The sequence below is a fragment of the Acanthisitta chloris genome, unplaced genomic scaffold (genome assembly GCF_000695815.1).
Source record: "Acanthisitta chloris isolate BGI_N310 unplaced genomic scaffold, ASM69581v1 scaffold2600, whole genome shotgun sequence".
Lineage (NCBI taxonomy): Eukaryota > Metazoa > Chordata > Aves > Passeriformes > Acanthisittidae > Acanthisitta > Acanthisitta chloris.
In genome coordinates, this window is record NW_008649758.1 from 77,899 (window position 1) to 94,899 (window position 17,001).

Sequence of the window (17,001 nt, forward strand, 5' to 3'; positions counted from 1 at the left end):
ATCTTTGGTTAATGGTAAATTTTTCAAAATGTAATATTTTGCTCCAGTTTTTAATTGTAGAAGTTCTTCAAATGCCTGAATTTTCCATAGGATAGAAACTCTATTTTCTGCCCCTCTTTGCCATGAGCACTTCCCATGATGATCTCATAAGACTCCTAAGAAAAGAAGTCAATACCTAAATTAATGGCGAAGAGGGAGACCAGACAGTTACAATTATTGAGTCACAGTTGCAGCCATGTGTTCAACTATTACGCCGCCATGAAATCAGAGAAAGCACAGCAGTACAAATGAAAATAGAGAAATAGAGGGAAGGAACAGATGTTAAAGCTTTTACTACAATAATGTATTTTGTAAAATGGAAGCTGATGTCCCTTTTAAACAATTGCCATTTATATCAAATATGTAGCATTCAGGTGTTGTGCCTTGCAGGTTGTCCCTCCACATATATCCTCAGCAGACTCCATGGTTCTTGCCCCTGGCCACTGTGCAAATCTGGGATGATCAAAGAGAAAAAGGCTTGGTGGCTCCTATGTGGTTGTTAGTGAACTGTGATGCATATAACAGGATTAGGACATATTTGTTACAGTTGACAGGTTGAATTCAGCAAATGAAATACCTCTACATGTCGAGCAATAGTGGGAGGTGTTGGTAAGGAAAAATGGCAACGTATGTCTGTACACTGAACACACAATCTAATCTTCACACTATGGCATATTTAGATTACTTACTCTGCAGAAAATCAAGCTCCTAGAAAGGACAGGAGAAACTTCAGGCACACTGCGTACATATCAAGAGAGCCCATACTGTAATCTTAAAAAGATTATTTTCTGCAGTCCTCAGGATTTCTCTTGATGGCACTAGTCTGCATCATATTTTACATTAGAAAATGTTGTTTCTTAAAATAAAGCATGGAAATATTATTCTTAGTGAAAGCAGATATGTATGAATATCTATACTTAGACCTATCCTGGCATGTCTTCTACATATCTATTATGTTAGACCATCCTGAAAGGGAAACAAGGATCTGGACACCTTTGGAAAAAGAAAAGCATCCCTTCTGAAGTAATTTATAGGTGCCCAACCTATAAATTGACCTTAATTTTTTTTCTCTTGTTTTTGCAGGAGAATTATCTAGGTTAACTAAGAGATTGGAGCAATTGTAGTGTCACATTCCCTGCATGGCAGTTCACACACAAATCTGTGGGGGCAGGGGACTAAAATTTTAGTGTATTGCCAGTACATCTGTTATTTCCAGAAGGTAGAACCATCTTACAAGGCTCTGTACAGAGTCATAAGAGTGTTTCATGAGTGACTTGCCAGGTACATGCAGTAATATTTGTTATGGCTGTTGACATTTCCCAGCTATACTCTGTGTCAGGAAAGGGCAAATGTCGGGCTCAAGCAGTACATAGAGCCCGAGATCCTGGACTAGTGTTAACAGAGACTTCAATACCCAGAACTGCAAGAAGTACTGTCACTGAGTACTCATTTCCTTCAGCCCTGTGGTTAGGAAAAGATTGCTTCTAATTTGCCCCCCTTTTAATTTCCTCTTCATTGCTGCATATAATGATATTTCATTCACATCTCTGTCTTAACTGAACAGAAAATAATGACCAATGGACAATTATCATTTCAGATATAATCCACTTCTAGGATGTTCCCAGACTCCTGGGACCTAAATAGTCCCAACATGAAAAAAAATAATCTTGTTTGGGAGGGGCACTTGGGTAGAGACCATTTTCAAACTCAAAATGCTGATCACATGTTTTGTGACTAACTCTACAAAGGCAATGTATTCTTCCTCTGTTTCTGCAAGTTCAGTGGCTTTCTGTGGAGCCTCTAGTACATAGGTTACTTCTGTGTTTTGATCAAAGATCTCCTTTTGCTCACTGGTGAGTTCAGCATAGATGGGGCACTGCATGCAAATACAGTTACATAGCTTCAGTGAATATATCCCTGTTTTGGAGGTGGGAAGGTTAACATCCATGTTATCACTCTATTGCGAATGGAGAGGAGGAGACTCTTTTGTGCAAGTCTCATTTTAGAAGTACTCAGTGGTCTTCTTCCAGGAGTTTGTTACTCTCCCTTGGCAGATATCTGTCTTCCTTAGATAGCTTCTGTGAATAACTCCTACCCTTTGTAAAAATGCTGTAAAATGGTAATCAGGAGTATCAGTCCTCCAAGTTCAGACCAAAGCAAGAGAGGGCTCACAGTCACACAAGCATTTTGAGTGCCCGGATTGCAATCGCATGGTAGAGTCCTGATGCTGTTGAAAATAATTATATTCCCAACAGGTTGAAAAGCCAGGATTTTGCCAAAAGACTTTTAAGGTTACTTCACTATCACAAAAGCATAATAAAATTATTATATTTCAGAGAGTGAAACTGATTTCACCACAAGTTGTTTTTTTTACCAGCTTTTTGTTCTATTTCAGTTTCATTGTTTGAACAAAGTACTGATTTGACCTCATTCATTTGTCTGCCTTCAGTTAGCATCTCCCACAGCTAAGACACAATATTCATGGGGTTTTCTCCAGACATGAAATCAATAATATTAAACAGGCATGGGTTTTTTTTCCATTTGAATGCTTGAAGTTGTTATCAGAGCATTTCTCAAGTTCAACCAAGCATCCTACATTTAATGTTGATTCTTCCTTTAATTTTTCCCTTTTGTGTCTGCTTTTCAAGCAGTTACCAGATGATCCCTGACTCTGAGAAGGGGTGCATCTGGGCTGAAATATTTCAACCATTTCACTAAATTGCTGACTTCATGCTACACTGAAAGTGATGTTATTCCTAACTACACCCTAGTCTTCTCTTTTCAAACACCATGGCTATTCACTGATGGTCTTCATCAAAGACAAGTAAAGACAGCTCTTAAGTGAGGTTCATTTTTGCAACAATCTGGGCAAAGATTAAAAAAGCTAACCCCCTTCAATTTTTTGAAAAGTCTGTAATTCCATCAAACTTGTCAATGTTGTAGTCTTGTTGACTACAGTGAAGTCTTGTACTTCACCATGCAGAACTTTAATGGAAGCACCCAAGGCTGCCTGCTGTGAACATCCCCTGTCAGTGCATGTGTTAGTACACACCTGCCATTAAATGGGGCACTTCCATGCAGTGTGACAGCCTCACATCAAGCCAGGTGAGATGAAAAGGGCCCTGAGCACAGGGAGAGGAGTGGGAGCTAGAAGGGTGCAAAATTGTCCCAATTGTTTGGGACTACAGAATAGAAGTTGGTCATATTTATTGATGAAGATCCCAAGTGATTGCTGATTATTCTGCTTCACTGCTTTGTGCGTGCAATAGCCAGTTCCTGCATATCATGCTCTTCAGAAGGCTTGCTCTTCCCAGAACAGCACAGGCTTGCAATAAGAAATGTGCTTAACATGGATAACATAAGAGCAATTTTGGTGTAAAGTTACAAGCCAGAAAAACCCAGTGCAGGCCCTGCACGTGTCAAGAGTTGTGTCTTTCCTATCTGAGCTTCCTAGATTTGTAAACTGCGAACCTCTGCCTCAGCAAGCTGAGCCACTGAGTGCCTTCCTTGGCTCCACTAGGGTCCTCTGGCCTTGCAGCAGGCATTTCTGGAGCACATGGGAGCAAGTGGGCACTGCAGAAAGTGAGGCGATGACACCTGGGTGCATTAGAGGGTAGGGAGAGGGTGCATGGTACCCATGAGCTCAGGGGTGACATCCCCTGCAGGGGATGCCAGAAGTTGGGGGTTGATTATCTGCCCTACCTGAGAAGGTTCAAAGCTGCATTTCTGGAAAAGAGCATGAGCTATGTGCACCCTCCAGCCCTGATTTTGTAACTGCTCCCCTGTGCAAGATTGTATTTGGTTTTTTCGTCAATTTTAAAAATGCAGCAGATTGTCTAAAGAGAAGAAGCAGGAATAATGATGCAGTGCCGGAATGAGAATAGCTCCTTGAGGAGAGAGAGATGCGGGGTTTGGTTTCTCATCATAGGTGTGTTATGTCATTAGAAGAAGGTGCAAGGACCTTGTACTCTGATTGGAGTGGGGTGTTAAGCCCTCAGGGACTAGAGAGACTCATTTACTTTCTGTGTTCGGGTTCTTCTGCCCTGGTGGGGCCAGGAGGTGAGGAGTGGCCATACCTTTTTTCTGCTCCCTGCCTTTTCCATTCCAGGCATTTATTTGTAGCCCATAAATGATTCATTTCTTCTCATTTACTTCAGTTTAAGGCACATGGAGTATGATAGATTCAAGAAGCTGTGACCATTCACAGACCAGCAGCTTTCCTACTTACTGCGGCAGGCATGAGGAATGACCACCTCCTGAATTCAATATCACAAGGCCTGAAAAATAGCAGGAATTTAACAGGCTGTTTAGGACCAGGTTATCAAAGACCCTGCTCAGCCTTCAGAAGTTCTTACACACTGATAGATCAAGTCCTCCTGAGTTCCCCTCTTTGCCACTTCAGCCCTGGTTTGGCATGTTAGAAGACAGCAATAGTTTCATTAGAATGGTGCAGATGTCTCTGCTGGCTAAAACACAGTCTCTGAGATTGAACCCTACCAAGAGTAAATGGGGAGCAGACCAAGGTGTATTCTGACACAGAATGTTCTACCTGAAGTAGATCTGGGCTGTAGCAATAACCCCTTTGTGCAGCAAGAAATCACACCAGTTCCCTTGTCCCTAATTAAGAGTGTCAGAGTAGCTTGGCTTTTGATTGCAGTGAATTCTCATCATCTGAGGGAGGAAAAAGAGAACTCTGAGACACAATGATAAAACCCATTCAGCCACCCACTCAGCAAATCACAAAAGTTTTTTGACTTTAAATTTCATATGAGCTCCACAGGGAGACAGTTCATCAATGCCCAGAGCTACCTGACATTTTAATAATATCTGATCATTATGTGCAGCCTTTCATCCCAAAGCATTTTCCCCAAGTATTTATACTGCACACGTATACAGGAGTCATCCTGTCATTTCTAGTGAGGAAAAACATTCAGCCTTATACATATGCAGCTGTGTGCTTAACCCACACAGTGTACAAAGCAGATTGGCTTGTCAGAGCACTCAGGCTCCCCCGCAACCACCTGAGGGATGATGGGCCACCTCTGCTTCAAGCCACGAGCCTGCTACTGCAGTCCTGGGGGTTGTACATCATGCTCCCTCCAACCTGCTTTCAAGGAATAGACAGAAAAAAAGTCACAGAAGAGAGAAAGGAACTTCAATATCCTCAGGAGCCACTCTTCATAGAATCATGGTATGGTTTGCATGGGAAGGAGCCCTAAAGATCATCTAGTTCCAATCCCCCACCACAGGCAGGGACACCTTTCACTAGACCAGGTTGCTTGAAGCCCCATCCAACATGGCCTTGAACACTCCTAGGGATGAGGCTTGCATCTGATGTAAACCTGACCTCTTTAAGTTGAAAGCCATTCCCCCTTGTCATCTTGCAACATGGCTTAGTAAAAAGCTCCTCTCCAGCTCTCTTATCACCCCTTTAGGTACTTGAAGGTGCTCTGAGGTGTCCCCAGAGCATTCTCTTGCCCAGGCTAAACAACCCCAAATGTCTTGGCCTGTTTTCACATGAAGGGTGCTCCAGCACTCTAGTCATTGTTGTGACCCTCCTCTGAACTTGCTCCAGCAAGTCCATGTCCATCCTATATTTGTGGGGCCCAGAGCTGGATAGAACACTCCAGGTGGGGTTTCACTAGAGCGGAGTAGAGGGGCAGAATCCTTTTGCTTGACCTGTTGACTACTCTTTTTTGATGCAGCCCAGGAAACAATTGATTTTCTGGACTGTGAGTGCGCATTGCCAGGTCATGTTGAGCTTCATATCAATCAACAGCCCAAGTCTCTCAGGAGCACACCTTCAGAAAGAGTTCATCATCCTGATCAACATCCACTTCAAAGGAATGAGAACTCCAAAGTGTTTCTTTTAAGTACTTTTCACATATTCAGATGTGGAGGTTCCTGTGACTATAGGACTTTCTCTGGATTTTCAGATGCCCTAAGTTAATATCTTTCAAATACAAATCCATGCTGAAAACCATTCACTGTCTTAAAACATTTAAGGTTGATTTCCCCTGCCCACTGCTTCTTTTTATTTCAACAAAGACATTTTCAACACTTCTACAAATCTCAGAAAGGAAACAAATTGCCTTTTTTTCTCTTTTTAAATATTCTTTTAGTAGTACATCATTCTAGAGGAGATTTCTGGAGAAATATTTGTGTTAAAGACCATTTGAAACAGCTTACACAAATTTTCAGTCTCAAGTAGACACAAAGTATCCCCTCCTAAAATGACTTCAGCAGAGCTGGTGGGCATATGAAGCTATCTTTCAGCCAGCCATTGGTTTGCTGCAATTCCTTAATACAAAGTGTGTAAAATGACAATTACCTTTTCCTTTGCACAGCAGCCACTTTCACATCACATAAAACATCTGTGTGAAGTCATCAGGAACCTACACATAAATCCAGCTTTATAAAATGAAGCAACCTGATCACATGTTTGAAAATAAGCATGAAATAACTTTCATATTAGTCATCATATTTTTGCATATGTAAATTCCCATAAATTATATGTCCTCAAATAAAATTGAGAAAAAATATAAAGAGATAGTTTCAATGAGAAAAACATTTTCAGATTATTGCTAGTTGCCTAAACTCAGCAGGTGAAAGTTATAATAGTAAAAGCTTTGTAATGAAAAAGTTTAAAGCATCTCTTTGGTGAATGGATCAGAAAAATAGGATGTCAAGAGCATCATAATGCAACTAATCTTCACTCCTGAAAACACTTCTATTATGTAGGATAACTCAGAGAAACAAATCTTAGATCCATCCATTTGAAGTGTTTCATTTGCAAGGTCTTACACTCACTGTTCTAATTTATCTTCATTGTTTGTCCTATAATTTTACTACCAGATACTTTTTCAAGTTGCCAACTGTTTATTTGTTAATACTAGTGCACTCTTAAATTCACAATAATTCTATATTAGTGTATTTTAAAAGTAAATTTCTAGATGAATATACTTTAAAAGTAATTACAATGTGCTGTTGCAGACAAAGCCAACACCAGCTTCTTGCATAACACAAAGTAAGTTACCAAGTGTAAGCTTGACCTGAATGGAAAGATGACACCTGGTGTCTATCATTTCTAATGATAGACCAGTCATATTCACCAGCAGTGCACCATATGGCAAATACATCCTTCTGCATCACTAGGTAAATAGTAGAAGGAGAAGGATCCTGTGAGACCCAAGGAAAAAAACCCAATGAAAAGCAAGGGGTTTTTTTACTGAATTGTTGACCTGGTGCTAACTCTAACAGTAGCACTATCTGCTTGTGAGGGCTCTGATTTTAGGCAGACGACTGGATGCCTCATTCCTTGCCTTATTATTTTCATATGTGACGCAGCACTGTAATTTGTTACTGTAAACTGAGTTATCCCAATACACATAGAAAAGGCCAAGAAACCTCTCTGCATATAGACAGTGTGTTGTAAGGCCACCTAACTTAATGCTAGCTGCTTTACTGAATCAATTCTTGGGCTATGAGGAGCCTGGACCATGTAACATGTAATCTTTCTAGGAAGTAGTTAATTCATTAGCACAAGATCAATTCATTTGCAGCAACAAAAGAAGTGTATTAATCAAAGATTATGAGCAATTTTCTAGTCGTTGGAGTATTTTTAGAGGAGCAGTCAGCAGAGAGTTAGAAGCAGTCACTGTAAGAGGACATGCTGAAAGGAGAGCTGTGTAACACAAAATTCATGGAGAATTTTAAGTTACTTTCAGAGTTCAGGCACTCAAACAAATTTTCACACAGCACATCACAGCACAGTGCTGTAAGTAGCTTGTGAAGGGGAACAAGCTCGATTAAAGGAAGAATTAGAGACATTAGGCCCAAACCAAGTATTGCTGCTGTTGGGAGATGCTGAATCCTGCAGCCCGGCAGAGACAAGGTGGTCAGAGCTCCATGTGATCAACCTGCAGCTAGGCTGAGCATGTATTCCCTGCAGGCATGTGCACAAACACACGTATACCACACATGCATCACATGGCCAGCCACGCAGATCAACACAAACTCAGCATTCATAAACAAAACAGTACTGAAGTACACAAGCAGCCTCATCTTGCTTCCCTTTCTGGCTGATCAGGTAAAGGTCCATTAGTAAGAAATACATACGCAGAGTTACCTATATATACAATGTGAATCCCATCAGTAACTGGCCTTTGACTCTCAGTCTGTCACATAACTGGCTCCTGCCTCACACATGCACACACACACACAGACTGGTCATTTGGTCATTCCCCAGACCACCTGGTGTCCCTAGTTGGTGCCTTGGACCCCTGTTCTCTCTAACTGCAGCACTCCAGACACAAGGCTCTCTGATTGCTGCTCCCACTCCATCTGCTGTGCTCAGACCCCCTCACACACAGAATACAGAGTCTCTCATCCTGGAAAAGAGAACTTGAGTTTAATGAGTGTAATACACTGATCAGGGCCTGGCATGGCCGGACAAGTATACTGACCAGCAGCCTGTTTACATGCAACCAGTCCCTTTTATCCTCTCCCAAATGACCATAGTCCCTTCCTTTTCCTGCCTTTTCTTTCCCCGCTAAGGACACTCAACTATGTTTTGTACAACCCCATGCTGCTCTTCTCCTGCATCCCATAGCAAGTCCCATACTCCTTTAGGCAGTGCTCCCCCCAGTTTGTAAGATGTTCTGGAGGGGTGGACTAGTGTTGATAGGTATCGCGTTGAACCCTTGGGGCTGATGTTTTCCTGTGACAGCCTTGGGAGGAGCTGGGTCAGGCGACTCTGCTTTCACTGATTAGGTTATCAGACTTACCCCATCTGTAATGGCGCCTCAGTCTTCCATTGTGCTTCAGTCTTCCATTGTGCTTGTGGAGATAAGATTTTAATCACAAGTACCACGAGGGTGGAGCAAGTTATGGTGGTTGGAAAAACCTTTCTGCAGAGGATGGAGACACACATCTGTTGATGTGAGTGCAGGACTGGGATGTTGCAGAGAAACTGCTGAGGTTATCCAGCCATTGAACTATTACCCTTCTGTTGCACATCTGTGTGCTCTGATCCTGCTTTGAGCAGAAGGTTGGGCTAAAGACCTTCCAAGGTCACCTGCCTGATTTTGTAATCCTGTAATCATCTAAGTCATGATCACTGTCTGTGAGTGTACACTGCCACATTTGCAAGGAAATTCAATTTAAGTCACTGTAGTTTAGCTGAACTTGGGCTGAATAATTTTGTATTCACCATGACTAGGAACATAGACAAGGACAGTAGCCCATTCTCAACTGACAACCATGTTAAGCTGTCGGAAGTTGTCCTGTACCTCAACCTTGCATGTCCCCATAAATTTAAGATGCCTGACTTGATGTTCATTGAAACTATTGCAAGGCTTCCATTCACTTGATTGGAAATTGAATTAGGGTCCATTGAGGTTAAATCAGCAAGATTAAATTTTCAGATGTGGGTCTGAAGCACATTGAAAGAAAGACCAGCAAAGCAAACCCAGCTATACCAGACTTTTAAGAGGTCCACAGATAAGTGAAAATAAAGGAAATGTGTACAGTCTTCATGTTGCAAGCCAGTTTCTACCCAAATTGCAGTCAAACCTGCCTGGTTCTCAATAAGCAGTTTGGGGAAACACACCTGAGGTCCAAGCCCAGATCTGTGGGCTCAGAGCAGGTATGTTTATGCCTCTCAAGATCTTAAGCACTGCAAATTTGGTATCACATGAGCATGGCTCTTTCTTCTACCAAAATCATAACATTACCTTTTCTTTTCAAGCTTACAGCATCTCTCTGGCCTGCTGTTAACAGCCTGTAAGATTTTTGCTTATGTTTCATATATATAGTTTTTTCTCCTCCTACTCATTTTCTCTCATAAATCCCCTGGCTGATGAGAAAGTGTGGCGTATCCCTTACATCTAACAACATTCAGCAGTTGCTCTGTCATTGCCTGCTGTGACAAACATCTAGTTTTTGTATATTCTGCTGCTGTTTTAATGCCTCAGACAATTGGCTTTGTACATATAGTAAAAATAACAACATATCCTGCAAACTCCTCCAGAGGCTGGTAGGTTTATGGGGGTTTTTACTGGATCTTTCAAAAGACACAGTATTATTTTTAGCCCCTCTCCACACAATTCTGCAGAATCCCATATACTACAACAATGAGAATGAGGTCTTTGAAGACAATATGCAAGCAGTCATCATTTCCCCTAGATTTAAAGATAATTATCAAATATTTGGATTACCCAGAAAGTGCAAGGAATATTTTTGCTCTTTGGATATTTGTCATTGCATCCTGATCACATGCCAGGTGCTTTCAATGTCACATTCATTAAATCCCATATTCTGCCTTTCAAGCAGAGTCCTGAACAATGGGTGATGTGGAGCTGCATTCTGGCAGGAGGAGTTTCCAGGTAGGGCAGTTACTGTGCAAGCCTTGTTCAGCTCTTTCTTGGTGTTTGTGGGGAATGACAAGTCCTCACTCCCCCCATTTTTAAGGATGCTGACTAGCATATGTTTTCAGGATCACAGAATATTTTAGGCTAAAGAGAAACTTTTTGCTAAAGAGAGAAGCCCCAGGCGAGAGCAAATATTTTATGTTCTGGCTGCCTTTTTTTGCGCCGGTGCAAAACTGACCAGTAGAGGATGAATGATATCTGGATTGAGAATTTTTTATTTAATATCATACTTTCCCAGAGGTGGGAAAAAGAAACCAATGAAGGAGCGAAAGATCCAAGTCATCCAGCCGAAATGTCTGGGGCTTTCTGAACTGCTAGCCCCCTGGAGAGCAGGGCTAGCCTTTTGTTCTTACAGGATTTGTGACTGTCTTCTGTAGAAAGTCACCATATCTCTTCTACTCTTCAGGTCATCTGTGTCTCTCTCTGGCAAGTGCATTTCACTCAGGAGTCACTCTCTTATTTGCTGTGCCTACAGCATGGAACACAGCTACTCTGTGGTGAGCTGTGCTGGACAGTGAGACCAGGCACTGTTGGAGAAATTCACTTGCCCATACCTCTGCATTTGGTTCCAAAACAAGCTAGGATACATGTGAGAATGCTGCAAAGCAAACCTCTGTCCCATCTTATGGCCAGGCATTATATGTCCATGTGTGAAACTGCCATGTATGACTCTCCACAGCTGTCAGGTCTGTGTCAATGGTGGTGTCAGAGATCACTGTCTGTGTCATTGTCTGTGTCAATGGTGGTGTCAGAGATCTGCCTCTGGAAATGAATAGTCCACATGAGAAAATTGTTATTTGATGTCCTCTGTTTTATCCAGCAAGTTCTCCTGCAAGTTTTCCAGGCATATTCTCTGTCTCTTCCTCCCTGGTTCAAAAGCAGGGCACCCTGAATCAAAATGCTGGTCTCAAGGGATGTCTGCAGAATCATAGCATTTGTCAATCTCATGAGGAAAATCTGCTCATGGATGAAAGTGCCATTTGCAAGAAAAAGCTCCAAGCTGGCTATGGTGAGAACATCACTAAGAATGGTTGCATTGGCTGCATTCATACTGAGCAGCCCTGGGACTGTCATCGTCAAATCAGTCCTCCATTTTCTCTGATACTTGACAAAATTTGTGAATAATAAATATGGCCAGGTTCCTAATGATCTCCAGGTGTGATTTAACCTGGATTAAACCTTCCACATACTGTACTTAGTTCTTGCAAGGTCACTTCATTTTTAATAAGTACTGGTTTGCACATGCTCAGCTCTGTTCTTGTCCTTTAATGCAGTAACTGACAGATGGTAGCAAAATATTCCTTTTATAATGAAACTGGCTGAAGGAGACTGCTTAGGGCCTCAGAAAATATAATTTGCCAAATAAAGGATGGTCTCCAGGAAAGAAAGGAAATAATGTAATGTAGTATATATTAAATAATTTTTCCTCAGGCATCTGGTGATCAGTAGCTTTTCCTCCTGTCAGAGAGGTGACCCAACTGGTTTTTGAAATTATGTCTTGCCTCATTCACCTTTGTACTTTTAAAAGTCTTGTTTCTGTGGGCTTACATAAGTAGTGCCTCTAAAAAAGCACAAATTAACTGCATGAGGATTTGTTGTAGAGGCTTCATAGGTAGCAGATCTGTATCTGCAGTGTGTAGTCAGATTCTTAAGGTTTTCACACTAAAATTAGCCTAGTTTCTGGGTGAATGTCACATTTATATTTTAGACACAATCATTGTTAATTCCTAGCAGCATTGCTACTGTGCACACCCTGGATTTTCTCATGGCCTGTGCAAACTTCCTTTGGTAGCTGAATACATAGAGTGATCTGATTTATCATCTGTGAGGCGGGCAGTTTTGGGTGGCAGAATCTCCTTTTTGAACCTCCAAGAACCTGCAACCTTCTTCTAAAGCTGGTGGTTTTCTGAGTATCTATCTTTGCCACTGGTTTCCTCAGGCTCCTCTATAAACAGTTTTTTACTCTTTTATCCTCTGTATCAACATACAGTCAAGGAAGACTTGATGTGACTTCCTTTAGCATCCATTTACAGTGTCCTATAAATCATACAAAATGTTCTGCACAGGCTCAAATCTAGGCATTCAATGAGAATCCATCTGCTCGTTGCTCCCAATGGGATTATAGTTTCTTTCTCTGCATCACTGCTTGAAAAAACTAATCCCACCTGAAACTGCTAGTGTGCTGTTTTTGGGGCCTGTTATATCAAATACACATCTCTCTGCTCTCTCCTTCCCCTCTCAGGAATTGCTATTTTTAGGCTGCTTTTCTATCTCTGATGGAGTCAAAGTTACATCGTAACCTATACAAGCTCTGGTGGCACATACTGCTCTGCTCTTCTGCCGCACTATCATGAATTCTGTCATCCAGCTCTATCCTTCTGATCTCTAACCTCCTTGTCATTACTGCCCTGATGGAGAAATTCATGTAAACACTTCTCTCATTTCTTTTTCTTGCCTGGGTTTTTTCACTTTTCTTGGATGTCATGGCCATCAGTTGATGAATATTTGCATTAGCCTTTGGCTCTATCAGGAGGGGAATCAACAGCACTGGACAACTCAGAGAGCATGCTGCTGCTGCTATAATGTGCCCTGTGTGTTAGAACTCTACAGGAGTGTTAGTGCCAAGGTGATGTAGCTGTTAGAGCACTCAGAAACACCATTATTTTAAGAGAGGATCACTGCCAATGCTTGAACTGCAGACTCCCTAAACTAAAATACACAACTAAAAAGTCATTTCATTTCTACTAACTAAAAAGGCAGCAAAGGCTGACTAGCTTATATGTACGAAGCTACACATAGGTCTCTGGCCAGGACACATGCCTCAGTTGGCCACTACAACTGCAACAAACCCCAGACAACTCAATGGATCTCACTCCTCCTTCACTGTGGGCTAAGGTCAGGTCCCTTGTTGCTGGGCGCTGAGGATATGCATGTATGTCACTCATATGCACATAGAGTTTCTCAGCTGACACATGGCAACTTGTGCCTCTACACAACACGAAGGAACATTTGAAACCATGATGTGTCTGAGCCATCAGGCTCTGCCTGTCTAGCAGCTGCTCCTTGGAGTCAGCCTATGAAGAGCACAGACTACATCACTGTGGGGGGGTTGTGTGGTGTTGTTTGTTGCTTTGTTTTCTTTTTCAATTGAGAATAAAGACACCTTTTACCAATCTCACAGATTGTGAAGCCTTTAGTCTTCTATAAAAAGGCACATTTGACATATTTTGGAGTTTTTGTCTTTTTTAGCATGGTTTATTCACACCTCCAGAAATGCATTAGAGTGACCCAAGGACAGTGTCCCTCTTTTATTGCCAAAAATGCTTGCCAAGAATTTTGGAGCAAGGCACCATCCCTAGGGCATGTTGTAAATGGGCCACAGAACAGGAGCACCACTCCTTCACAGTCCCACCTCATGCCATCACACCTCCAACCCCATGCTGAGCACTTGGCAGAGCAGATGCAGCAGTGTGAGTCACTGCCTCACTGAGGAACGACTTATTGCCTATCAGTTGCTCCATGGAAACAGCCCATGCATATGTTTGAATATTGTGCAATACCCTTTGAGGACACTTACATGCCTCGGAAATAGCAATAATTTGTTTACTCCACATATACCCAGGATAAGAGCAGTGTGTCACACAACTGCCTGGGTACTTCTGATGGAGCATCTGGCATGTGATTGCTTGGCTGAGATTTGGATGGTACAGGGCACCTGGTTGCAGAAAAAAGAGCTCAGAGCAGGAGCTTTGACTTGTTTGCCCTTAAGGCTGGTGATCTTTCAGTCCTTAAAACAAGGTAACTTTATATAAAGCACCTGTTAGAAATGGTCTCCCTGAAATATGCTGACGCCCAAAATGTGCCTGGGAGTTGCTTGGGACAGGGGCCAATGCCATGCCAGGCACTGGTCAAAGAGTGTAACAGGGTAGATGGTTGTGGTCTAGTAGCTGGAAACATTGCCAGTGACTGCTGAATTTACTCTTATGGCTGTAGCTGAATGTTTCCATCCATGTTCCCTAGAGGCAGTCTTTGTTTACAGCTTTAATAACTAGAAGATGTGAGTTTTCTGACCATCCCCACATTTTATGGTGCAATCTCTCAATCTGTTATAGTGAAGAAGCACTAGCAACAAAGTTATCAGTTACTCCACAAACAAAATTTCTCTACTTGGCAGCTCTTGGCATAAAGATACTTCAAAAAGTGTCTTAATGTTCTGCAAACAAATCAATTTTTTATAATTGTCTTGTCCTTAGATGTGAATTAAAGTAATGATTTTTTTATAGAGTTGAAAGGAAGCAGACAGGTTTAATTGAAGTAAATGAAACCTACATGACCACCTGTTTGTTTTTTTTAAACTTCATAGGAAATCAATGTATTGACAGTAGCACTGGTCAACCAAGACAGAGAAAAAAACTCGGAGAAACGAAGCCCGGGGCTGAAATCAGAGAAAGAGGCACTATTAATAGGTAAGATAAACCCAAAGAAGGTTTTTGAGAACAAAATCTTTTAACAGGTTTTTGGTTTGCATGTCTTTGCATACATCTTTATGATAATAAAAGTTTAAAAAAAAGAGAAGAAACGGGGTTGTTTTTTTCATTTGTATTCAGAATGGCTTTCACTAAGAGAAATCCTAAAATACAAGTGAACTTTGCCTTTCTGAAAAATTTTATGGAATTTAATGAAAGGATTTCAGGTATGAAGAAAATTGCAGGATCTGCATTTAGACTTGCAGCAGAATGTATGAAGACTTTATTTACATCAAGATTTAGCAGGCTAGAATTGTGTAACTTCTTACATGATTATTAGACAAAGTGGTGAAGAAGAAGGGGATGGAAATAATATTAGCAAACTACCAAGCAAAAAAATATGTATACTGTATGTATTAAGAAAGGCAGATTTATGCTTCTGACATTAGGTGAGGGAATTAGCAATATGAATATTTATAAAGAATAGCACAAGGACTGTCATATCCTTTACCTAGAATAAAATCTTTAAAATAAACTCTTAAAGAGTGCCTAAAGCTAAAGCTTATAGGCAGTGGGCCAGCTAGCTGGTTGGCCCACTGAGAGCTGGCTGTACCCATGCTACCCTTGGAGGCAACATGCCCCATTTATACCTGTGCATATTTTGCATTTGGTTTTGGTGGGGCAGGTTTTCATGGAGTTCAAGGGCTCATGGTCCATAGTGCTTCCTGCAGCATGGCCACAGAAATGTTGACCTGAAAGGACAGGTTTCATTTCTTTGGTTTCACCTTTTCACAAAATCAGTGGAATCCTGGTAGGTGATAGTTCCAAAACTACCTTAATTTGTTTAAATGCAACTCATTTGCATCTCTTAAGTGCCAGGAAGGTTGCTGGTTTACTGCTGAGGCACAGATTCAGATTGTTCAGAGCCAAAAGGTCATTTGAAGGTGAAGAATGCATTTAAATGTTTAAAGGGCTTAGTACACAAACTCCTTGTGACTGGTGAGATGTGGAACAGTGGGATGTACAGAAATGTATGAATTGATTGAATTTTGCATGTTATAATAAAAACTGGAACATTTAGTTGCAGCAGACAGTACTTGATCTGCTTAAAGATGATTCATTGAGAAGGACAGCAAGGATGGGATTTTAAGAACAGAATAACTTTTTTTTTCTAGGTCACTCATTATTTGACTGTAACAAGTGGTGACAGTGTCCCAAAGTGGGTTCCATACATCAGCTGTTCAGTGACACACTCAGATAAACAGAATAATCTCAGTTCAGATATTACTGGTTATAATACCCCCACAACTGGCTCATTGTTACAGTTCAAAGGCAGAAGATTCCTCAAGATAGATTTTATGTTATCTCTTCCTCTGAGGCATGTTCAGGTGTGACAAGAGAAAAATGAGCCTTGCTATGTTTGTCCAGATTTTAAAAAATATAATATAGTCTTAAAGGAAAAGAGCATAAAAGAAAAAGAATATTAAAAAGTTATCATGAAACTCCATTCAATAACTACAAAATATTTTCAAATTACTTTCTATTTACGTTATATGAAAGACCTAGCTATGAACATCCTGAATTGAAAAGCCTTGGGAATCACATAATGAATGCAATGACACTGGTAAAATGCGATTTGAGTACAAATTGGATTTCCAGTCAACACATCCAAGTGTGATGGTCTTGGCTTTTGCTTCAAGAGCTCTTGTGTTTTCTTACAGTCACCCACAGTACAAGGGAGGTAACGGCTGCTAGGGCTCACCATAGTATAAAATTAAATACACAACACTCCCGATGCAGGACCGGAAGTCTGTAAATGCTATTCAAAAAAAAAGGGGGTAAAAAGGTGTTCTTCGCAAAGCCAGTCTACAATGAGTTAAATATTCCTTATCAGTTTCAACCATGGCCAATACTTGGGGGAAAATGAAATCCAAGATTATCCTAATTCATTCAGCATCAAGAAAGCAGAATGGCCTGCAGTACACAAGATACAGTGACCCATTTTTGTCATTTGTAAGCATTTTTAATCCCGGTGTTTGTGCTTTAAGTATAAGAAACTTACCCTA

At 41.1% G+C, this 17,001-nt stretch overlaps 1 protein-coding gene across 1 annotated transcript in view; it reads left to right on the plus strand.

Moving 5' to 3' along the window:
• The window catches only part of ENOX1 (ecto-NOX disulfide-thiol exchanger 1), a gene marked incomplete at its 5' end in the record, with an annotated part of 98,956 nt that overhangs the window by 76,975 nt on the left and 4,980 nt on the right, over positions 1-17,001 (plus strand). Inside the window, one exon of the mRNA XM_009070142.1 lies at positions 14,833-14,935. Within this exon, the coding sequence (XP_009068390.1) occupies positions 14,833-14,935 (103 nt within the window). The remainder of the gene's footprint in view (positions 1-14,832; positions 14,936-17,001) is intronic.